The sequence below is a fragment of the Onychomys torridus genome, chromosome 3, assembly GCF_903995425.1.
Source record: "Onychomys torridus chromosome 3, mOncTor1.1, whole genome shotgun sequence".
NCBI lineage: Eukaryota > Metazoa > Chordata > Mammalia > Rodentia > Cricetidae > Onychomys > Onychomys torridus.
In genome coordinates, this window is record NC_050445.1 from 129398437 (window position 1) to 129423670 (window position 25234).

Here is a 25234-nt window from a genome sequence, read left to right on the forward strand (position 1 = left end):
CCAATTTATATTCAAAGTTAGGAAGAAAAGTATAATGTTATCCATGTAGTAAGAAACAAAACAAAAGAAAGCACTCCATTTAAAATACTCTAGACTAATTACATCCTAAGGGGAAAAAATTTCTCAGCAGCCAATGTATGTCTCCCAGGTCTGATGGAGGGTCCCTATAGACTGAGACTTCCTGTGTTACTGAGCTGAGCAAACCCTGCAGCTGTAACTAGGCTTGAAAGACTTCGCTGATTTGCATGTGCCCAGAGCATTGCCCCCTTAACGGATAGATTCTTAGCTGACTTCACAGTCCCTTCAGGAGTCAGTCCAGTCAGGACACAGCATGACCATGAAGGCTCCTGCACAGATCCTGGCAATTTGGCTACTCTGGCTCTCAGGCAAGTTGCATAGGATAGAAAAATTATTCACTCCAGAGTAGCTATAACTTCCTTTCTATTCAGGGAATTCCTACTACAACACTGTTAATTGTGTTATTTTTGTTTGTTTGTTTGTTTGTTTTTCTACTGTCAGGTGCCAGATGTGACATTCAAGTGACACAATCTCCACCCTCCCTGTCAGCATCTCTAGGAGACACAGTCACCATCACCTGCCTGGCAAGTCAGAGCATTAGCAATGAACTAAGCTGGTACCAGCAGAAATCAGGACAAGCTCCTACACTTTTGATCTATTATGCAACTAGTTTGCAACCTGGAGTCCCATCAAGGTTCAGTGGCCAGTACGCTGAGAACAGTTTCATTCTAACCATCAGCAGCCTGGAACCTGAAGATGTTGCAACTTATTTTTGTCTACAGCATTACAGAGCTCCTCCCACAGTGATACAAGCCATGACATAAACCACGGAGGGAAGTAGAAGTTGGAGGATGTGCTGCCCCAGCTGCTGCTCCTTGTTTTTTATGTGCTTATATGGCTTGCATGTCAAGAAATAGTTTTGCTTCAAAGAGTCCAGATATCTGCATAGTAATCCTTCTCTCTGTGGTCCTCTGCCAGCACTTAGTGTGCATCTACCACAACAGAGAATAAACTGCCTAACCATGTGATCCTTGGATACATCTGGGAAGTTCAAGGAGACACTGCTGATGCTTCAGTCTGCATGTCACATAACACAAGAGAGGTGCTGATGCTTGAATCTGCATGTGACGTACCATAGAAGAGATGCTGATGGATGGTGAAAATCCTTTCCTTCAACTTCACATTTCCTTGACAGATTTCATGGGGCCCAAATTGACACCTAAGTTCTCCTTGATAGATTTATCGGGGCCCAAAATGTCTGTCTCATCATCATTGAATGTTATAGAGATATCTGACAGGGAAGTGGTGGGGGTAATAAAAAGATTACCCATCTTTTAGAGGGAAACAGCAAGCAAACAACAGTCCAAAGATGACAGTCAACAGGGGTGTAATTTGTATCGGATCCTTATGTCTTGTGCTTGGGGGGGGCATTTTTTTAGTTTTTTAGGTCACAACAGTACACCCACAAGGTATTGCTAGAAGAGAGATGGTGTTCGGGAGCCAAGTATTAGTTCAACATCCTGAGGAGGGAGTGGTGAATCCTTATGTGGAGGTGCCAGGTGAACTGAAACAGAAAAAAAAAAATGCCTTCCTAATGGGAAGGCAGACAAACATGACAGACAACAGAAAAGAAAGAAAGAAATGGGAGTCTCAATGCTTAACTGCCAAAGGAACTGAAAGAAAACAACACTGAGGTGCTTTCTTACCAAAACACACTGTCATGGGGGTGCTGTCAAGTGCCAAGTTCAAGTGCCAGATGTTGCTGAATTCTAATGGCTCCCTTGGGGGAGGGCGTGAGAAGGTGTGGGTCAATGGCACAGACACCTGGAGTCAGTTGAAGGAAAAAACAAACTCATTTATTTAATAACAGGGAAGACCTTATTGTGGTGATATTTTATTTGTGCTGAAATGTAGTGATATTTTATTTGTATGTTAATAAATAAAGTTTGCCTGGTGATCAACAGGAATAGCAAGCCATTTTAAGGTAAACACAAAAAATCAGGCATTGGTGGCACAAGCCCTTAATCCAATCACATGGCAAGCCGAGTCTGTGTTTAAAGGACACACTAGGGAACAGCCAAGCATGATAACACATGCCTTTAATCCCAGTACCAACCATAGAGACCTCCCTGGAGGTCTGTATAGACAGGCAGTGACAAGGAAGTGAGGTAGCTGGGCTAAGAGCCAATGAGAGGGCAGAACAGCAAGACAAAAAAAGCCTGGGTAGACAGGAAGTAGCTCTCTTGGGAAGCTATGGTGGTGTGGTGAGTTAAGACTAGCTGGTGGCTCTCACTCTTTTCCTGATCTCTAAGGCTTTCACCCCTATATTTGGCTGTGTGTTTCTTATTTAATAAGACCACATAGAAATTCATCTATACCTTACATAACCTTCTCCCAGCACCCATTCTGTGTCGCAATCTGGTGGCATTGCATTGTTGTCCCTCATTGGCTGGGAATGATCAAGAACATTGACAATGACCAGGAAATATGACTGCTCCTGTTGCTAGGCCCTCAGGCAGACTTCACAAGATCAACAACTCTGACAGTGACTAGGAACTCTGACAGCACCTGTTTCTAGGCCTTCAGGCAGACTCCATGTTGGCTCATAAGGAAGTACATTATGTGCATGCCTTGGCAACTTGTTTGAGCCAATTTCCTTGACCGTATGGACCTGTGTCACTACACAGAAAGATCCAGGACATGTTCTGGGGTTCACTCCAGCACTGATAGATGTTGAAAACTATCATAGGCCTCTAAATGCCCTATCTTCTTATCCAAATACATTTTTATATTATGTATTCTCAGAAGTATAACCACAGACACAATGCAATTAGAAGAAAATAATGAAATAAAAATCATAAATATATCTTTCTATGTTTGTTTCTAGCCTCATATATTCTCTGCATCTATAATTTTAGGATCTAGAGGAGATGTTGTTCTAACACAGATTCCACAGTTGTTGGCCAATATCCTTGGAGAGTGAGCCTCCATCTCCTGCAAGATGGGTCAGAACCTGCTATACAGCATTTAAGTTGGCACCTGTAGAGACTAGGTATATCTCTACAGCTCCTGATCTATAAAGTTTCCACCCATTTTCCTGGGTACCAGACAGATTTGGTAGCAGTAAGGCAGGGAATATTTCCCTTTCAAAATTAATAGGATGGATGTAGATAATTTGGGGGACTTATTATTACTTTCAAGGTATATATCTTCCTCCTCTGGTAATACACTTCTGAATAAAATTCTCTGTGCTTGGATGGGTAGCTGCCCTCATGTGTTTCTCTAGAGAGCACAACAGATCCTCCAGGCTCCTATAAGAGATGAAGATGTATTCACTTATGGGGAGTGTTCACAGCTGCTGCATTATCCTGGTTGGCTTGAAGTTGTCCTGGTTTCTCTGTCAACTGCTACATTGGTTGTATGACATGACCAGCAGCAGAAGGCAGCAGTGCCATTTGCAATTCAGAACAACCAGGCATGAAGGAAGAGGTAGAAGACTGGTAGGTCTTCTTAAATGTTCCCAACTTGTGTCCATGCATACATTAAATTCTTTCATGAGCCCAGTCAAGTATATGAGGTTTTGTATGACTCATGGCATCCAAAACACACATTTTAAATATTTTACTTTGTGTGTGTGTGTGTGTGTGTGTGTGTGTGTGTGTGTGTGTGTAGGTACCTGCTTCCCAAATTACCACACAGAAGCTTATATTAATTATAAGTTATCAGCCATTAGCTCAGGCATATTACTGACTAGCTCTTACACTTAAATTTACCCATAATTCTTATCTGTGTTTAGCCATGTGGCTTGGTACCCTTTCTCAGTTTGACATTCTCATCTTGTTTCCTCTGTGTCTGGCTGGAGACTCCTGACTCTGCTCTTCCTCTTCCCAGCATTCTTAGTTTGCTTGCCCCACTATACTTCCTGCCTGGCTACTAGCCAATCAGCATTTTATTAGACCAATTTAGGTGACAAGTCTTTACAGTGTACAAGAGCATTATCCTACAGCATTTCACCTCTTTTTTGTTTAATTAAAAAGGAAGGTTTTAATCTTAATATAGTAAAACAAAAACAGTTATTAAGTAAGAATTATAGTAACAATATCCAACCCATTTGCATTTGACAAAATTAGAGAAAAATGCTTAATTATCTATTTTATTTTGGTGAGTCTAAAGTTTTGTATCTAATTTACCTTTTATTATAACTAAAGAAAACTATCTAGTCTTCAGCTCCATCAAAGACTCCAGAAGGATATAATGTTACCTAATGACAGGGACATCAGGTCTTAGGATGTTTCCTCCCTCTTCTCATTTAGATGTAATATTGCAATTTGAAATCTTCCCTTTTCATGTAGAATTCCCATTTGCCAGGATCATTATCCTCTTAATGGTTTTAGGAGAAGAAAGAAGTATATTCCTACATGTTTTTGTGCACTTATTCAAGCAATGTTGATTCTGCTTCTTCTGAGCATAGAGAATAGAGATTACTATTAGAGTTGATAACATCTTACTGATTTTTATCATAACTATTCATGAAAATTTTTTCTTCTTTTTTAAATTACCATGCATTTTTTTTTATATACCAAGAAGGGAATGAGTTTATGAAATAATACCGTATATTGTGGTCATAGGAAGAAACTCCCACTGATTTTCTCTACAGGACAGTTTCAAATGAGAGAAAATGAATTGAAAGACATTCAAGTGGAGTATCTTGATTAATTCAAATGTTGAACAGGGATAGGGCAAAATGACAGTTGATACCTCTTCATTATGTTCAGGATCTATCTTCATATGCTTTATATGCTTTGAAATCCATGGTTTATACTCTTTCAATCTTTTTTTTTTTTTTGGTTGGTTTATATGGTTCAGTAAAAGTTAACTATAATTAATGGTCCTGAGATCTTGTCATTACCCAAGTTCAATACTCTCGTGGACTTCTAAGAACTGATTTCTCCACAGTCTACATGAATCCTCACCTTTATGGAAACCTTGTCATGAAAAAACAAAAACAAGAGACTGGAAGAATGATAGATAGATAGATAGATAGATAGATAGATAGATAGATAGATAGATAGATGGATGGATAATTAGATATATAGACAGACAGAGAATAACAGGAAGGAGAAGAACATAGAGTATGGAGGTTATATAGGACAATGAACAGAATGGTGATATGTGAATGCATGAATACTCAGCAAAATATCTTAATGCTGTTGTATCTCTGTTAGTGGAAAAATTTATACAATCTACTGTTCTTTACTCCTGAGTGTTCTTTCAGAGTTAGATTTAGTATGTCATATGGAATGACTGTTCCTATGATTTGTAGATAATATGCCTGGATGTAATAAGTATCAGAATTTTCGTAAGCGTGAGCCCATGAGTTGAAGGCATCCACAGGTCTGCCTTGTGGTGCTGGGTGTGGAGGTGCCATTATGTTGAGTAAATATAATTATATATTTACTCATACATATATATATATATATATATATGTGTGTGTGTGTGTGTGTGTGTGTGTGTGTGTGTGTGTGTGTGTGTGTATCCATTAGGAGAAATGAGAGAGAAAGAGAAGCTTCATGTGCCGTGGAAAGAAGCAGATCTGAAGAAGCAAATGTGGTAAGGAACAGGTTGAAGAGGGGTGGCCTGCTTGCCACCTGGGGCCAGGGTTATGTCTGGGCCTGGGAAACTGCATAGGGCCATGTCTAGTTCTGTAGTCTTACTGCAGCTGGGATCTGTGTTGACATACATGCCCCCATATTACCGCCAAAGGCCACAAGGATGCCTAGGGACTGGGCTGCCACCTTTGTCCATTTTGGTGTCCAAAGGCCATGACACCACTAGGACCATGCTAATCTTAGTGACTTGTGCTGCCACCAGGGGACATGATGACATCCAGGTCTGAGCTGCTGTCAAGGGTCATGTCTGGGTCCATGGCTCTACAGCAGCCAAGGTCTGTGTTAATGTCCATGGCTTCAGTAACTAGTGAAGTGTGTGCAGATGCCCAGGGTCTGATCAGCCAAATGAGTCTATGTTGATGTCTGAAAGCCAAGGTGCTAATGGGGCCATGCTGAACAGAGTGACCTATGCTGCCCCCTTGGGGCTGTGATGACATCTGAACCCAGACTTTAGGGCCATGGTTTGGTCTGTGGTCCTACCATAGTCAGGGTCTGTGCTGATGTCCATAGCTCCTGTTTTCACCAAAGGTCATGCAAATGCCTGGGGTCTACACTGTCACCTGAGGCCAGGTGGAGGTCTGAGGGTCATGTTACAGCTGGGGCCATACAGATCTGAGTGTCCTGCACTGTCTCTAGGTGCCACAATGACATATGGGACCTTAGCTGGAGCTGAAGGCCATGTCTGGGTATGTATGTGGCCATACTGCAGCCATGATCTGTGTTGATGTTCTTAGCTTCTGATACTATTGAAGGCCATGCTGATGCCTGGGGTTTGGGCCACTATTTGGGGCCATGTTCGTGTCTGTAGACAATACTGCCATTGGGGTCATGCTGACTTGAGTGTCCTGCATTGCTGCCTGAGGCTATGATGGCATCTAGTCCTGATCTGACACCAGGGACCTTCTCTAGGTCCATGGTTCTAATATAGCTGGGATCTGTGTTGACATCCATTCCCCATATTGGCACCAAAGGCTAGAAGAATGCCCAAGGCCTAGGCTATAATCTGTGGCCATATGGCATCTGAGGGCTATGCTGCCACAGAGGACCATGCTTTTGCCTGGGCCAGGTTGCTGCTGAGGGCCATGCTTGAGTCCATGTCCATTTTAGCCAGGGTCTGGGTTGATGTCTGTACAAATGATCAGGGTCAAGTCAGCCACCTGATACTATGTTGGTGTCTGAGGACCTTGCTGCTGCTGGGGCCATACTAATCTAGGTGACCTGTACTGTCACTTGAGCCATGGTGATATCTGGGCTCTAGATGCTGCCCAGGGCCATGTCTGGGGCAATGTTCCTTCTGCAGCTGGGATCTGTATTGATGTCCATTGCCTGTGTCACCACAGCGGCTCATAGGAGCCATGCTGAGCCTCCCTGCCTCTCTCTGACACTGAGAATGTTGGCTCTGCCCTTGCTGGACACTGCAGCAGGAGAGATGGTCCCACTCCTCACCACTAGTGTGGGAGAGTTGGTCCTGATGGCATGGGTGAAGAGAGCTGGCTCCACCCCTTTCCTGAGGAGGGCAGTCCCTGTGACTAGGGCTGCCCAGCTCAGCTACCACTCAAAGCCACACCCTAGGCCTTGGGTTGGCCCACTCTAACATCTACCCTAACAATCACCTGCTGGAGACTATCAAGGGACAGGTCCACAGAAAGACAGCTGCAGGATCTCTATGACTCAGGACAACAGCAGGATATCTGAAAGGAGTTCTGGTGAGGGTCCAGGGAGGATGGTGTCCCAGATGTCTTAAACCAATGGAAGCAATGAACATTTGCAGGTGGGACTGATTGGATAAAAGAGCATACTGCTTGACATGCCACAGCTCCCAATGCTGTCACAGAGACAGGAAAAATGGAGGAGTGGGGTGGCTATTTTGTTTGTTTTCAAATAACTGATCTTTTGGGTAGTGGTGCAGGGGTGAGGGGTATGGCACAAAATCACATTTTTCTTATAATAAAAACGTGGAGCCAGATATTGGAGTAAATGCTGAAAGGTCACACACACACACACACACACACACACACACACTCATACACACACACACACACACACACACACACACACACACACACACACCAAGCCACAGCCATAGGGTAAATGCTGAAAGATCAGAGAGGCGAAGGAACAAGCCACAACCACTTCTCATCTCACCAACTCCACAAATCCTCTGACTGAATGCCTCTGAGTCTTCAGCTGAAAGGTCTCAAGTTCCTGTCTCCTTATATGCCTTTCTCTGCCCAGCCATATCACTTCCTGTCTCAACCTTTCTAGTGCTGGGATTAATGACATGTGTGCTTCTCAAACACTGCTAACAAAGACATGAGCTCTCAAGTGCTAGGATTAAAGGTGTGTGCTACTATTTCTCTTAGACCTAATTAATCTCGTGAAGTCTAGGGTGGCCTTGAACTCACAGAGATCCAGATGGATCTCTGCTTCTGCCTCATGAGTGCTAGGATTAAAGGTGTGTGCCATCACTGCCTGGCCTCTATGTTTAATCTGGCTCTGTCCTCTGATCTTCAGACAAATTTTATTTGTTAACAAGAAAAATAAGATATTACCACAGAGGGGAGGACATGGAGGAACTGGGAGGTGAACAGGATTGGGGTGCATTGAGGGATCCCACAGAGATTTCCTAGTGAGATCTGCATTGTTTACCCAGCAGAATTTTATGAAAGGATTATTGGACCACTACAGGACTGGGTACCACGTCTTTGGAAGGATCTACACTAGGCTGAATCTTTTGCCTCACCCCTTGACATTGCTATAAAAAGCCATTTTGAATAATGTTCAAAGTGAATATTGATCCAGGTCCTCCCAAATCTATTCTGTGTTTCTGTCTTTCCTCTTGTCAACTAGGCCTATCATTCTACCTAATATTTCTTATTTCTCTCTCCTCATAGGAACCCTGTAAAAGGTGGGGGCTGTTCCCCCACAGTGCATGATGTGAAATCCCCTAAGAATAAATAAAGAATTATATTATTATAACAAAAGCATTTTTCAATAGAAATCGGCTTGTTTTTAGAGTTTAGAATGTGTCCACTCAGTGAAGGAAGCTCATGCTCCTGTGAAAACTCAGTCAGAGGCTTTTTCTGGTAGATTCCATCAGCCTGGACCAAGAATTTATGTGAACACTTGAATTTCTCTAATTGTAACAGAGATCATGATGACAGAAGAGCTTTGAACCATCTGTGGAAGCAATTAAACTCCAGGATAAGTGTGGGCTGCTTGTAGATTCCAGGTCCTAGAACATAATGCTAATATTTATTCTTCTAGCAAACCACCATATTCCCTGAACAACGGGAACTGTCTTCTATCCTTTCTGTCATTACAACAACTCTGTATAGCTCAACTTCCCCTCTTTCTGCTAGACCAATATATTGATTATATTTATCTCACGCATGTACTTCAGGATGTCCATACTATCTTAAAATCACAACTCAACCACATCTGCCAAGTCATTTAGACATGTTAACATTCAATTTCTAAGTTAAAGAAACTAATGCATAGTTATGGAAATGTTCAGTGAGATCCATTGTCTCCCAACTAATAACCTACTAATCATCTCATTAAAACTAATCATCTCCTTAAAACCTGACAGAGGAAGAAAATACTCAAATCACAAGGCCTACAGGTTTTCAATTGTATGAGTTTGAGATTACGGAGAAGTTGTTGGATTTATTTTAAGAAGGCATCTATGTTCACAACTGTACCATCAATACACATTTTCTTAGGGAGTTATAATTCAGAAACAAAATTATTTATTGCTGAGTCCAATCTAAAGGCCATTAGTAAAGGGAAATTGAATGTTTCTGGAATTCCCTTCATATTTACACATAACATTAAAGGAAGTGTGGTAAGAATTAAGGTCCCAGATGCCCTATAAAATAATGATTTGCTTGATCTTTTAGGTTGAGAGGAACTGCCATCCTCATCTTACCATCCACTGAAGTGTATTAAACGAGGCTTCCTCCAGATCCTGGGGCTATCATGTGAGAAGGCAGAACTGTCTTCCAGACCTCAAGGATTACAGAAAGGCAGAGGTACATCAGTTAGATATCAGCAGAAAGAGAGAGAAGAGACAGAGACACCAGCATTCCTATTAATCCAACAAAAGCTATCAGTGGGGAGGGTGTCCTGTATCCTGAAGAAGCTGCTTTAATTCTAGGTGTTTGTTCACACCTATCACTCACCACCAGATGGTGGAAAATCAGTGGGGTCAGGCTCAGACTACCACCCTGTCTGGCCTTTCACAGTTATGTCTCCAAAAGGCCCTCTGGATTCCCAGGCTCTAGGACAAGGGTACTGAAGACTCAATAGATATTACTTCTGAGGACCAATAAGGCTGGATGGCCAAGGCAAAGACATAGATACATGATCCATGGTATTCAAATATTTGTGTTATAAGGATGTACTAATGTTTCTGCTGCTTAGTTTGTTTGTAGACAGAGACACATATGCAGACAGTGAGGCTGTAACCTAGATTAGGATAATATCCCCAGTTACTGCTCCAAAGTGAAAGGTGAAAATATCATTTGTAATACATAGCAGAGCCATATATTGAGTAGTAATGTTTTCTGTTATAGTATACAAGTCTGTCCTCACTGGTCAACGCTTTATGATTAGGAATTATGGGAAATAGAAACAAATGGTAGAAAAGAGCAAATATGGAGGACCCAAAACTGAGAAAAAATAAAACCCATTTACTCTGTGAGTATGAAAGTACCTCCATTTTCATAAGGGATTGGAACCCCAAGTGACATATGCTGTGGGATCAAAGTGTTATATGTTTACCTACTGTGTAATTCCTCATTGTACCATAGTAGGCATGGTTAATACTATGAAATCTTACATTTATAAATCATTAAAATTGTCCTGATAAATTATCCTTTCAATGTAAAGAAATGATTATTACAAACTCACAAATACTTCACAAGAAAAACAGTATTTTTAACAGATCAGAATTATTTGAATGAGTTAAAGATCTAATAGTTCCCTCTTTGTTGCATATTCCCTTACAGCAGAATATTTGTCTGTATTACCCCCCAAATATCTTTGCATTTTATTTTTCAAAGTGAAGCTTATATATATTAAGAATGTCATGTAACTTGAAAAAGAAATGCAGTCTTTGGAGGCATGCCTATGATATGACCTTGGGTATCTGGGAACCATGGGCTTTTTCCAAGTTGTTGAGATGAGCAAGCCTTGCAGCTGTGCCCATCATAACTGCTTCCCAGTGATTTGCATGCACTCACTGCACAGCCTTGAAGACTTCTTCATATACCAGTCACAGCCTGTACAGTTGTCATTGCAGTCATTACTCAGCATGGACATGAGGGCCCCTGCTCAGCTCCTTGGACTCCTGCTGCTCTGGTTACAAGGTACAAAAGGAATGTAATGGGAATTACCCTGTTACACTGTGATTAGTGTCCACTGGCATTTGGGAGCAGTCCTTTCTCATCATGCTTAACTATGTTAGTATTTATTATATCCCCATTCCTAGGTGCCAGATGTGACATCCAGATGACCCAGTCTCCATCATCCCTGTCTGCATCTCTGAGAGACAGAGTCACCATCACTTGCAGAGCCAGTCAGGGCATTAGCAGTAATTTAATCTGGTTACAGCAGAAACCAGGGAAAGCTCCTAAGCTCCTGATCTACCGTGCATCCAACTTGGCAGATGGAGTCCCATCGAGGTTCAGTGGCAGTGGGTCTGGGACAGATTATTCTCTCACCATTAGCAGCCTGGAGTCTGAAGATATTGCAACTTATTACTGTCTACAGTATGATGAGTATCGTCCCACAGTGATACATGTAATAACATAAACCTCCAAGGAAGCAGAAGTGAGAGGCTGGGCTGCCCCAGCTGCTCCTCCTTGTGAATGACCCACTGCAACTGTTTCTCACAGGTCACAAGACTTCTATCAGAGCTCGTGGAGATTCATTTGTTTTGGTAAAAGAGAATACACAGTCCTCTCAGGGAAATTTCAGATGTAATATTTTCTTTTATTCATGTATCCATTTCTTCTATTGTATCTCCATTTCTGAGTTTCTCTCCTCCACCTCTTATATTCTGTTGGTAAAAGTTGCCTCTATATTTCTTGTTTTAAATCCTAAATATTTCATTTCCAAGATTTAATCAGTTTGTTTATTGCTTCTATTTTTGTCTTGAACAGTTTTTACTTTTCCTTCTAGTATTTATTTCTTCTTGGTTTTACTTAGGAGATTAATTCATTTCCTTGAATTATTTGCTTACGTTTTCCTTGAGAAATGTACTGATTTCTTCATGTAGTTGTTTTATGGTGTTTACCTTGTGTGTCAGCTATGTTGGAATATCCAGAGCCTGCTGTTGTAGGACAGCTGTTCTTTGGTGGTGACATAGTGCCCTGGCTGTTATTGATTGTGTTCTATTGCTAGCATCTAGGCATCTGGGTTTGGGGTGATTATATGGCTAGGTGCTGGTTTTGGGATTTGTCATGGTTGAGTTGGAGTTTTCCTTGGTTTCTGTTTCCTCTATGGATTATCAGAGAGTTTGTTTGCTGAGCGTTGCCTGCTTTACTAGCCTGCTAGTCTTGTGTTTTCAAGGTGCAGAGGGGAGCAGGGGGGATACTTGCTGGTTTGGGAGGCTGGAGGAAGAGGATTTCAGGGGAAGCTGGTGTAAGGGATTCAAAGGAGGCATGGAGGAGGGGAAGTTTCTGGTCGTGTTCTTTGATAGAGCTAGGTCGACCCTGAGAATTGGGTCTGAGGTAATGGAGAGTGGGGAAGGTCTGAAGGTAGCCTACTGTGTCTTCTGGATGGCTTGCCTGTGGTCAAGCATGGGGTGTCTGTCCAATTTGGTGGCTGAGACACAGAGATGAGGCCAGAAGGGAAGGGCAATGGGGGATGGTCTGTAGGATCCACAGGAGGTATGTACATGAGGGGATGGAACACTGCAGCTGGTGTTCTTTTCCAGAGCTAACTGTGACCCTGAGAAGTGGGCCTGGGGTAATAGAGAGAGTAGGGAAGGTCTGAGGTTCCTTGATGACTTTCCAAATGTAAGAATCCCAAATAAATTTTCCTTTCTAAACTGTTGCATCCACCATTATATTTTTATATTGTTCCACAGTGAGGAACTTAACTTGCTGGCCAGAGATAAAAATTCATCAGTAATCTTGCCTTGATTCTTCAGTTTCATAAGTTCATCTACTCACAATGAAGTACCCTCTTCAGTTGATAGGGCTGTTAATACTATCGATTCCTGGTAAGGAGAGAAAGGGGATTCAGTAGGGAAATGGAGCAAGGATGGGCTCTAGGGTACCTGCTGTTCAAGTCTTACTGTCCACATATGAAATGGAAGGTCTTGTCTTCTAGGATGCAAGTGTGTGAGGTTTAGATCTGAGAAAGTGAGATGTTAAATGAGACAGTATCTGTGATATTGGGAAGACTTTGGCATAGATGGAATTGAATGGCCTGGTCTACAGTACCTTGAGAATGTCTTTAGAATGATGTACTCATATGTTTTTTTTTTAAATGCATTGGTTATATAGACAAAATTTTTAGCCACAACATGTCAAGTTCTCATTTGAAATACAAAAGTTGAAGATAATCTTAAATATTGCTGATGAATTTTCCACATTATTTTATGCTTCTTTCTTATTATTTTAGCTTCCATTAGTGATGTTGTGAGGGTTAAGACTCCACTTCCCCTGCTGATCTTCCATGAATAGCCAGCCTCCATTTCCTGCAGGTCTACTCAAAGCCTTCTAGATAATGATGGTGACACTGATTTGAACTGACAGTAGAAGAAGACAGACCAGTCATTACAGTTCCTTATCTATGAGGATTCTAACCAGAAATATGTAGTTTCCTGATTGATTCATTGGCACTGCATCATTTTTCACACTGAAAATGAGCAGATCAGAGGCAGAGAATGTTTGAGTTCATTACTGCACGCATGCTATACATATTCAACCCACAGTGACAAAGACACTAACTAACTTTATTCTTGCTTGATGTGGCCCAACTTTTACTTGTGTTGCTTGTCCCAAGAGAAACATATCACTGTGTGTGTGTAATATATTATTTTTATCTCAATTGGTTTGATTTTTAGTTTAGATTCACAGAGCTATTTAAAGGTTTCTTTTGAAGTTTAGGGATTATTGTGTTCATTCTGAAACATATATTCTACTTTCATTTTTTAATGGTTATTTTGTCTATAGTTTAAAATCTATTAATATGAAAGAACTGTCACTGATGTTTATTGTATTGGTTAGTTTTTATGATGAAAATCTCTCTTTTGGAAATGTTTTTGGAATGAAGCCCCAATACACTAGTTTTGATTCTGCTGAAGGTGCACACAATGTTGTAGTCTTTGTTACTCTTGTTTAATAAGAATAAATTTTAGCAACATCTTTAACTTCAAATGCACCATATAAACGAACTCAAAGGAAAAAAAAACCACAAGGTTATCTCACTAGATGCAGAAAAGGCATTTGACAAAATCCAACACCTCTTCATGATAAAGGTCTTGGAGCAATCAGGAATACAGGGAACATACCTAAACATAATAAAGGCAATCTATAGCAAGTCAACAGCCAACAACAAATTAAATGGAGAGAAACTCAAAGCAATACCACTAAAATCAGGAACAAGGCAAGGCTGCCCTTCTCCCCATATTTATTCAATATAGTACTTGAAGTTCTAGCCAGAGCTATAAGACAACATAAAGAGATTAAGGAGATACAAATTGGAAAGGAAGAAGTCAAGTTTTCCCTATTTGCAGATGACATGATAGTACACATGAGTGACCCCAAAAATTCAACCAAAGAACTGATACAGCTTCTAAATACCTTCAGCAACATAGCAGGTTGCAAGATCAACTAAAAAAAATCAGTAGTCCTCTTATATACAATAGACAAACAGGCTGAGAAGGAAATCATAGATACATCACCATTTGCAATAGCCACAAGTGATATAAAATACTTTGGGATTACTCTAACTAAGCATGTGAAGGACCTATATGACAAGAACTTTAAGTCCCTGAAAAAAGAAATTGAAGAAGATGTCAGAAAATGGAAAGATCTCCCATGCTCATGGATAGGGAGGATTAACAAAGTAAAAATGGCGATGTTACCAAAAGCAATCTACAGATTCAACACAATCCTCATCAAATTACCAATACAATTCTTCACAGATCTGGAAAGAATAACACTCAACTTCATATGGAAAAACAAAAAATCCAGCATAGCCAAAAGAATCCAGGACAATAAAACAACTTCTGGAGGCATTACAATCCCTGACCACAAGCTCTACTATAGAGCTCCCATAATAAAAACAGCTTGGTACTGGGATACATGTGGACCAATGGAATCGAATTGAAGACCCTGACATTAACCCACACACCTATGAACATATAATTTTTGACAAAGAAGCCAAAAATATGCAATGGAAAAAGGAAAGCATCTTCAACAAATGGTGCTGGCATGACTGGATGTCAATGTGTAGAAGTCTGCAAATAGATCCATATCTGTCACCATGCACAAAACTCTAATTTTCAATCTAATTTTAAAATGTACCTTTTTAGAATTTAATGCATGCTACAATATATTTGATCACATTCACCACACCTCCTCCCTATAATTCTTCTCAAATTCACTCTCACCCTATTCAGATTTAACATTTTTTTTTTAAATAACCCATTGAGACTAGTTTGTCCTGCCCATACACACATGGGTGAGGGGCCAACACACCAGGGACCAAAACACAAGGGGACAATCCCTAAAGAAAACTGATTCTTACTATTCTAACAGCCATCAAAAAGAAGATGCAAAGCAAGTCTCAAGAACATGGGAAAACTAAAATAACATAACATTCTGTTTGAACTGAGGAGCTATATATAATAAAAAGCATTCTTATAATATATGCCACCTTTTACAGTAGTGCCATGAAAAGCATAGCAAAATACTTTTGATTGGATTTAAGTCCCATTTCATGAGATGAAATTGATACCTGACACAATTTTTGGGACCCAGAATCTGTGGCTATAAGTCATAGAACCTATGATAGGACTTGCAAATGAAGAAACTTGGATAAACCAGTGAACAAAATGGATAAAGAACACTGCAATAAAGAAAACTTGTATTCTCAGTAATAGCCCTTCACAATAAAATACGTAAAAGAAGGCATGTAGCTAATAAGAAAAATGTTTGTATCTTGCTCAAGAACTGAAAGAATGAATGCATATCCTTTTCATACCTTAATCAATGGAAAATAATTTATTGAAAGAAAAAAATGTTCTCTTCATTCATGACCACTTCCTTATGATTTGTTTGTTTTTAGTACCTGGAGCAGGAAAATTAATTTATAATTCCCTATTCTTTTATTCAACATTATTTAATGGACTACAGTCTATGTTTTGTGGATGCAGACTTCTGTTGCAATTATGCCATCACAAATAATAACTTTTTCCATATTTTTACATCAAAGTATTATAAAAATATATCCATCCACAGAATTCATATCATATGAGAGTCTAGAAATGAAAAAAAATAAATTCCTAGTGAAAACAAATTGGTCAGGAATTGTCTGATAAGTACATTTATGAAAATTCATCTGAAATAAGTTTTTGAAGTAGCAAAATATATTTTAGATCTTTATAAAAGCAGTAGATACAGCATAAATGCTTTCCATTCTAATATGTGATATTTTTATTTATTTAATTTGTGTTTGAAATTTCACTGTATATATTCATTGTACATAGTACTTAAGAGCCATACATTGTACCGTGAACATAAACCTCCATATTCACCTCAAAGTCCTTCTATGTATTGATTTGTGAATATACTTTGGACATTTAAATCAATATACTTCATAATATTAAAATTGCATTTATTAAGTAGAGTGAAAAACAGTTAGTTCAAGAGTTAAATTATATTGTTTCATATCATCTATCAAGCAGTGTGCTGGGAACTCGATGGGCAATGCTTTTGATATCTTCCCTCAGCCCTGATGATCAAAAGCTGTGTGTCATTTAGTAAATCTCCTAGATTTTCTACACTTTTAGTTGGGCATCTAAAGAATGAATTTAGGTAAATCTCACAGTAGGTCAAAGAGATAATTTCTAAATCCACATTCAATATCAATTTGAACTAAAAATGCAAGGAAAAGGAAAGTTACCCAAGTAGGGAAATCACTCTTTAAAAAAAAAAAAATGGAATCACCAATTGTGGCAAATCCATGCATTGCTAGATGGGAGACAGAGGTAAGGAGATCATTAGTTTGATGACAGCCCATGTCTTATTGTCTCAAGAAAAAAAACAAAAAACAAAAGAAAGCAAACAAAACACTTGTGACAATAAATGGCATACATTTGTTTTCTAATATTTTTAAAATTTTATTATTATTTTATCTGAGTCCTAAGCAGAAAACTCATGGCTTACACAGTAAACCAAGTTGTTAAACATATATATTTGAAAATATGAACTTTTTATTTCTTATGTTTAAAATAGTATAGGCTAGTTTCCTTTTGTTTCAATTAATTTTTACTTTAGGATTAAATTATTTAATATTTGCTAGAGTTACATACTATTCTTTGTATCATCCAGTGTTATTATTACTTACAATCCAGTTACTGTTCTTCTAAGCCATGTGAAACTGACAAAATTGTCAAGTTCTATTCTATTTGAAATGAACAGCATGGGTTTGAGTATCAAGGAATTAACATGTTCTCCTCATTTGGTGAGGGTACACCAGCTGACTAACTCTGCTGAGTTACTGACCCACCATCATTTTCCCTAGTGACCATACCAAAGGAAGACCTTGGGAACATGGAGTAACATTCACAGATAACACTGAGACATTAAAAGAGTGTATCTAGTTTTTCTTTACCTAGATGGAGTTTTCTGTGAACTTGGACTCCTATGTTGTGGCTACATTACACAATGGTTTACAAGCAAGATTCTCATTCAAAGTTAACAAGAATTCAATGAATTTTATTTTCCTTACAGAAAAAAAAAAAAAAAAAAAAAAAAAAAAACTTTGAATGGCAGAGTTTTCCTAAGACTCAATAAGGAGGAGATATGAAAGTGCTCCTATTCATTCTTTCCTAGTCTTCTATGAGTCTTTTCCTTAAGAAGCCTTTCCTACTAGATAAGATATAGGAGTCATGTGACAAGTCTGGAGGGCTTTCCTATTATAATCAACACTATGACCAAAAGCAATGTGGAGAAAAAGCAGGTCAGTTTACAGTTGACATCACAGTCCATCATGAAGGGAAATAAGGGCAAGAACTCAAGCAGTCCCTGAATCATGAGGCAGGAACTGAAGCAGAGGGCATGGAGGAGTGGATGCTCACTGATTTACTCTCCATGGTTTGCTCAGCTGATTTTTTACATCACTCGGGTTCATCTGCCCCAGAGGTGGCACTGTTGACACTGGGCTGGATGTTTTCACATATAGCATTAATCAAGACAATACCCCCACAGACTTGTCTAGAGGACAGTCTCATAGAAGTATTTTTCTCAATTGAAATCCCCTTTTTCTCAGATGTTCTAACTTGTATCAAGCTGATAAAAACAACCAGGAAAAGGGCTTTCATCAGGCTGTAATAACTTGCTATCCTGAACTCCATATTCCATTTTTGAGACAAAAAACATCCCCTTTACTCTAGTGTTTGCATAGAACTATTAGCTTTCTGTCAGTGACAAGAGATTTTTTTTCAAAATTATGTGTATTTGTTGGTGTCTTTTTCTGCATGCAAGCACACATGTGTGTGGTGTGGGTGTCTACATAGTACAGAAGGGATAGATCCAATCCCCTGATCTGGACTTTTAGGCAATAGTGAATAGCTCAGCAAAGGCACTAGCTACTAACCTCAGGTCCTCTGGAAGAATAGTAAGAACTCTTAACTGCTGAGTCATATACTAACCCCTGGAGAAATTTTTCTATTCTCAGAATATGGTACTAAAATTAGTTCATTGGGAGAACTGGTGAAGTGTCTCAACAGATAAAAGTTCCTCCATCAAGGAAAACAACTTTAGTTTTCCCTGGACCAACATGGTAGGAGAGGAGGACTCCTAAATGTGTCTCCTGCCTTCCTCCTATGTGCCATGGAAAGAACATACTTATACACACACATATGAATTCATAATAAATGAGAAAATATAATTTTATTGAGGCATAATTGCTGGATGAAAAGTTATATATATTTAATTCATATGAAATAAGTGAGTTGAAATTTGCCTGTGAAATATGAATAGCCAAATCATATTTCTTATGACGATTATTATTATTATTATTGTTGTTGTTGTTTTGTTTTTTCAAGATAGGGTTTGCCTGTGTAATAATCCTGGCTGTCATGGAATAGTCTGGCCTCAAAGTCACAGAGAGCTGACTGCCTCTGTCTCCCCAGTGCTGGGATTGAAGGCTTGCACCATCACCACCTGGTGACAATTATTTTTAATATCTGTCACTCTTATATTTAAATGATAAACATTTAAGATATGCAATCCTAATATATTCATTTAATTTTGTGCTCCTACTGAGACACATTCAATAAGTGTGTTTTTCCCAGCACTCAGAAGGCAGAGCCAGGCGGATCTCTGTGAGTTCGAGGCCAGCCTGGGCTACCAATTGAGTTCCAGGAAAGGCACAAAGCTACACAGAGAAACTGTCTTGAAAAAACCAAAAAAAGACGTATTTATCTTTAAAAGTGATGAAAGTAGAGCAAAAGCATAATTACTCAACTCATAGGGAAGGAGTGCATGCAAGTCTTCATTTTCACTCCCAGTGTTTCTGTAATATAGGATTTATTAACTGTCTAGTGTTGGACAGATTGACAGATTTTATCATTTTTTTTCCTATTAAGTACTACATTTTATTTTATTATTGTCATCTGGACATAAAAGATATGTTGCATCATTTTCGCAATTATGAGAAGCCTGCATGACTCTTTCCTCTATCTGTACTGTAACAGTAACCTGAGCCTTTGCATATTGCTCCCTGGGGAGGACCCACCCTTGCTAGTCTGAGATAAAAGCTCAGTTGGCATCCTGTGATGACTGACCCATCATCACAGACTGCCTCCTCAAAATGAAGTTGCCTGTTCTGCTGTTTCGTGCTGCTGGTGTTCTGGATTCGTGGTGAGGACAGGGGGAAGTGAGAAGGGAGAATGCATATGGAGGATGAGCTCTGGGTACCAATGCTTATTCTATGCATTCTGTCCATTTATGAGAAGGATAGAGTGGCCTGTGAAGTTTACATCTATCAGAGGGAGGATTCAGATAGGAGAGAACTTGCTTTATAATGAAGATTATGACACAGATGAAATGGGATGGTATAATTAATGCCTTGAAGTACCTTAGAGATTTCAACTCACTTGGTTTGTCAATAAGGGAAGTTTAGTGTATAAAGCATTATATGTAAAAATAAAAATCTCATTTGAAATTAATATCAAAAAAGAATACATAAAATTTGTTCATGAAGTGTGTCTTTAGCTTTGTGCTTCTCTGTCTTTATTTCAGCTTCTAGAGGTGATGTTGTGATGACCCAAACTCCAACCTCCCTGCCTGTCAGCCTTGGAGATCAAGCTTCCATCTCCTGCAGGTCTAGTCAGAGCCTTGTACTAAGTAGTGGAAACACCTATTTGGAATGGTACCTGCAGAAGCCAGGCCAGTCTCCACAACTCTTGATATACATGGTTTCCAATAGATATTCTGGAGTCCCAGACAGGTTCAGTGGCAGTGGGTCAGGCACAGATTTCACACTCAAGATCAGCAGAGTGGAACCTGAGGATTTAGGAGTATATTACTGTATGCAAGGTTCACATTTTCCTCCCACAGTGATTCAGACCCTAACAAAAACATCCTTGCTTGGGGAGGCCCAGGTACCAAATACGTTACTTATCTGTGTGAGAGAGGGAGGGGCACTGAGGATTTCCAGATTATTGCTTGCAGCTGAGGGATTTAGAGCATGAGTGCCTGTCTTGGCTACACCTCAAGGGTCAAGCAACTCAGTTTTCTTCAGTTGCAGTAACAATGAAATTTCCTCAAAAGAATGGTAAACACCATTCTCAGCAACCATGAACAACTGGGCTAAGGCTGAGTGAAAACCCATCCTGATCAAATAGCCCTTGTTTGCCTTTATCATTCCAAATATTCTATAAAATAGAATGAGAGATATTCCCTTGTTAAAATTTGCTCTTTACTATATAATTACTTCATTTGTCACATTTTGTATCTTTGACATAAATTCCATTTTACTTAACATAAATATTGTATATTCTTCTTTGCTTTGTTTTCTCTTTGTGTAAAGTATGTTCACTGGCTCCCCAAGTTCAGACTATATTACTCATGAAGTGTTTTTTTTTTTTTTTTCTGATGAACAAATAGTTCTTTTTATCTTCATCCAGATATTGTTACCATTTTGACTCCATTTTTTTTTCAAGTACATGCACAGTTAATGATGGGTAGGAACATATCCATGCTAGAATTTTCTGGTTATTTTTAATATTTTCCTTCCATTGTTCCATTTTTTTGTTTGGTATTTTTATGTATTGACAAAGTTTTAACTTTTTTCTATAGTTGTATAAATTTGGTGAATTTAATGTATACCTATTTTCAGGTTAAATTACTTTTCTATAGTTTCCCGAGAGTGCTTATTTCCTTTCATTCCTGAAATTTTCTGCTAATTGTATTTTTTTTTTTTGGTGGGGCAGACTTTTTGCTGTTGTTTCTTGCTAGAAGTTTGGCTATATTACCCAATTATTTCCTATATGTTATATTCTTTTAAGAAATTAGTATAAGTCTAGTAGATTCCCCTCAATGTAACAACATAAATTAAGTCAGTCTCTCTCTCTCTCTCTCTCTCTCTCTCTCTCTCTCTCTCTTTCTCGTTCCCAGAGATTTGATATTTTGGACAGATGTTTTGAATTGAATTTTTGAGAGTCTTTGAGTTTCCAGGACCTGCATGTTCAGATAGAACTTCATTAACTATGTTTTCTGTATGTTCACCTTTCTCTCCTCTTTCCATAAAACTAACAATATAAATTTCTATCCATTCAATAGTGTCCCATATATCAGCTGTGTTGTTAATTTTAAATTTTGTTTTATTTTAATGCATTATATACTTTGGAAATTTAAAAACATAAATAGTGATGATTTTATATTTTTATTTTTACTCTCAATTATCTTCTTCCCTCTAATACTGAAACTACTATTCTAGACAACCTCCTCCATCTGTAATGATTTTTTACATCAGTGAGTTAATTTTCTTTGCTTGCATAAACATGAGTTGGGTCTTACATACTGGAACATAGAAGACTGTTAATGCCTAATAGCTATAATGGGCACAATACTAAAGAGAATGGCACAGACTTTCCCAGAAGCTATTAACTCTAATAGCCTGTTATTGAAGAGTAGGAACTCATCAGGCTGTCCTCCATTCATGATAAAATGTTGATGGATCCAATCGTGTGCAGGGAACCACAGCAGTGAGTTCACAAGTACAATGATCATACCCAGAACGCACTATTTCAGAGTTCCTTGCCATCCTTTTACTCTTTCATTCTTCCCACATCCTGTTGATGTCCCTTTAGCCTGAAGAAGGGATATACATATCCTGTTGAGGATTAGTATGAACATAAGATAACCCAAAAATTTTATGAGGGAACACTTACAACTGATAAACAACTTTTGTCAAATGACCAGATACAGGATTAACCAACAAATAAATAAACAAACAAACAAATAAATAAATCAGTAACCCTCCTATAAACAAATGATAAATGGGATGACAAAGAACCAGAGAGTCAACACCCTTGACAATAGCCTCAAATAATATAAAATGTCATGGGGTAACTCTAACCAACCAAGTGAAAGATTTGTATGACAAGAACTTCAAATCTTTGAAGAATGAAATTGGAGATGATGATTGGAAATATCTCCAAAGTTCATGGATTGGTAGGATTAACATAGTAATAATGGCCATCTTACCAAAAGCAATCTACAGATTCAATGAAATTTCCATTAAATTCCCAATACAATTCTTTACAGACCTTGAAAGAACAATACTCAACCTCACATGGAAAAACAAAGAGCCCAGGATAGCTAAAACAATCCTGTACAATAAAATTACTTCTGGAAATATCACCATCCCTGATTTCAAGCTCTACTACAGAGCTACAGTAATAAAAACCACATGGTATTATTATCAAAAAAGTCAGGTGGACTAGAGGAATGGAATCAAAGACCCAGACATAAGTCCACACACCCATGAATACCCAATTTCAACAAAGAAGCCAAAATTATACAATGGAAAAAAGAAACATCTTCACCAAATAGTGCTGGTCTAACTGGATGTGTTCATGTAGAAGAATGCAAATAGATCCATATCTATCACACTACACAAAACTCAAGTCCAAGTGGATCAAAGACCTCAACATAAATCCAGATATACTGAACCTGATAGAAGAAAAAAGTGGGAAATGGCCTTCAACAAATTGGTACAGCAGATAACTTCCTGAAAGAAAACATCAATAGTACAGATATAAAAATTGACAATTAATAAATGGGACCTCATGAAAATGAAAGGCCTCTTTAAGGTGAAGAACACCATTAATAGTACAAAATGGTCAATACAGAATGGGTAAAGATTTTCACCATGCCCAATCCAACAAAAGGCTGTTTTCTAAACTATATAAAGAACTCAAGAAACTAGACACCAATAAAAAAAATCTAATAAAATGGGCTGGGCGGTGGTGGTGCACACTTTTAATCCCAGCACTGGGAGGCAGAGGCAGGTGGATCTCTGTGTGTTCTAGGCCAGCCTGGTCTAAAGAGCGAGATGCAGGAAGGCGCAAGGCTACACAGAGAAACCCTGTCTCAAAACAAAAAAACAAACAAACAAACAAACAACAAAAAAGAAAATGGAGTATAGACCTAAACATAGAATCCTCAATAGAAGAACAGAAGAATCTCAAATGCTGGAGAAACACTTAAGGAGATATTCCATGTCCTTGGCCATCAAGGAAAATGCAAATCAAAACTAATTCTGAGATTACATATGACTACTGTCAGAATGGCTAAGATCAAAAATACATGTTACAGCTTGTGCTTGAGAGGATGTGGAGGAAAGGGAACACTCTTCCATTGCTGGTGGAAATGCAAAGTTCTATGGCCACTTTGGTAATCAATGTGGTGATTTCTTAGAAAATTGGAATAATCTACTTTAAGACCCAGCTGTACTACTCGTGGCCATATACCCAAAGGATACTCATGTCACAAAGATATTTGCTCAATATGTCTGTAGCAGCTTTATTCATAAGCCTAAAACTTAAAACAACTTAGATGTCCCTCAACTGAAGAATGGATAAAGAAAATATGGTAAATTTGCATAATGAAGTATTACTCAACTGTTAAAAACCATGACTTCATGAAAACTGCAGCCAAATTGAAGAAACTAGGAAAAAAAAACATCCTGAGTGAGGTAATTCAGATGCAGAAAGACAAACATTGTATGTACACTTATAATGAATATTAGCTATAAAGTAAATGATAACTGTGGTAAAAATCCACAAGCCACAGAGGCTATGTAACAAGGAGACTCCATGGAGGGGAATCATGGATCTTCCTGGGAAGGGGAAGAGATCTCTTGGGTGGACTGGTGGTAGGTGGGGATGGACATGATGGATAAGGTGGGTGTGGGTGGGGGGAAAGTACTAAAAGAGACAACAGGAAAGGGGGGTTATTTTAGAGTCAGGAAGAAACATGGTACTGAGGAAAATTCTCAGGAATCTACAAATGATCCAAACTAAGACTGCTAGCAAAAGGATACTTAGCCTGAATTGGCCACCTCCTGTGACCAGGTAAGACTACCAGTAGACAGACTGAGACACCCATCCAGTCACATAACTTTTGTCCACAGTTTGTGCTGCCAGTGGATGTGCTGGAGTAAGGTGAAACAGATTTTGGGAGTGGCCAATCAATGACTGGTTCAGCTGAGACCCATGGCACAAGAGGAGCTCACCCTGACACTGCCTTGTGCACCAGGACCCACAGGCTAAATGGCCCAGAGACCTAGGATAGAATCAACACAAATGGAGAAAAAGTAGCAATGTAATGACGCTTAAGGATATTCTGCTATACTCATAGAGTGGTGCTAGCCAATAGTCATCAAAGAGTCTTCATCCAGCAACTAGTGGAAACAGATGCAGAGATCCACTATCAAACATTAGGGCAAGCTTGGGGATTCCTGTTGAAGAGAGAAAGGAATTATTGTAATAGCCAGAGGGGTCAAGGACATCAAAGAAACCCCACAGAATCAATTAGCCTGTGCTCAGAGGAGCTCACAGAGGCTGAACCACCTACCAGGGAGCCTGCATGGGACTGATCTAGACTCTCAGCATATTTGTGACAGCTGTGTAGTTATGTCTTTTTGTGGAACTCTTAACAGTGTGAGCAGAGGCTGTTTCTGACTCTTGCTGGCTTTTGAGACTCATTCCTCATACTGGGTTACCTTTCCCAGCCTTGATGCAAGGAAGGTGTTTAGTTTTACTAAACTCCATATGCCATGTTTTGTCAACA

General features: G+C 39.1%; 2 gene segments (V, D, J or C); both read left to right on the forward strand.

Moving 5' to 3' along the window:
• The first annotated feature begins 337 nt into the window (after positions 1-337).
• On the forward strand, positions 338-842 carry LOC118580201. The segment is given in 2 exon segments: positions 338-386; positions 520-842. Coding segments are annotated over 2 exon segments (372 nt in total).
• Positions 843-11004: 10162 nt separating this feature from the next.
• LOC118580441 lies at positions 11005-11504 on the forward strand. The segment is given in 2 exon segments: positions 11005-11059; positions 11182-11504. Coding segments are annotated over 2 exon segments (378 nt in total).
• The last annotated feature ends 13730 nt before the right edge of the window (positions 11505-25234 follow it).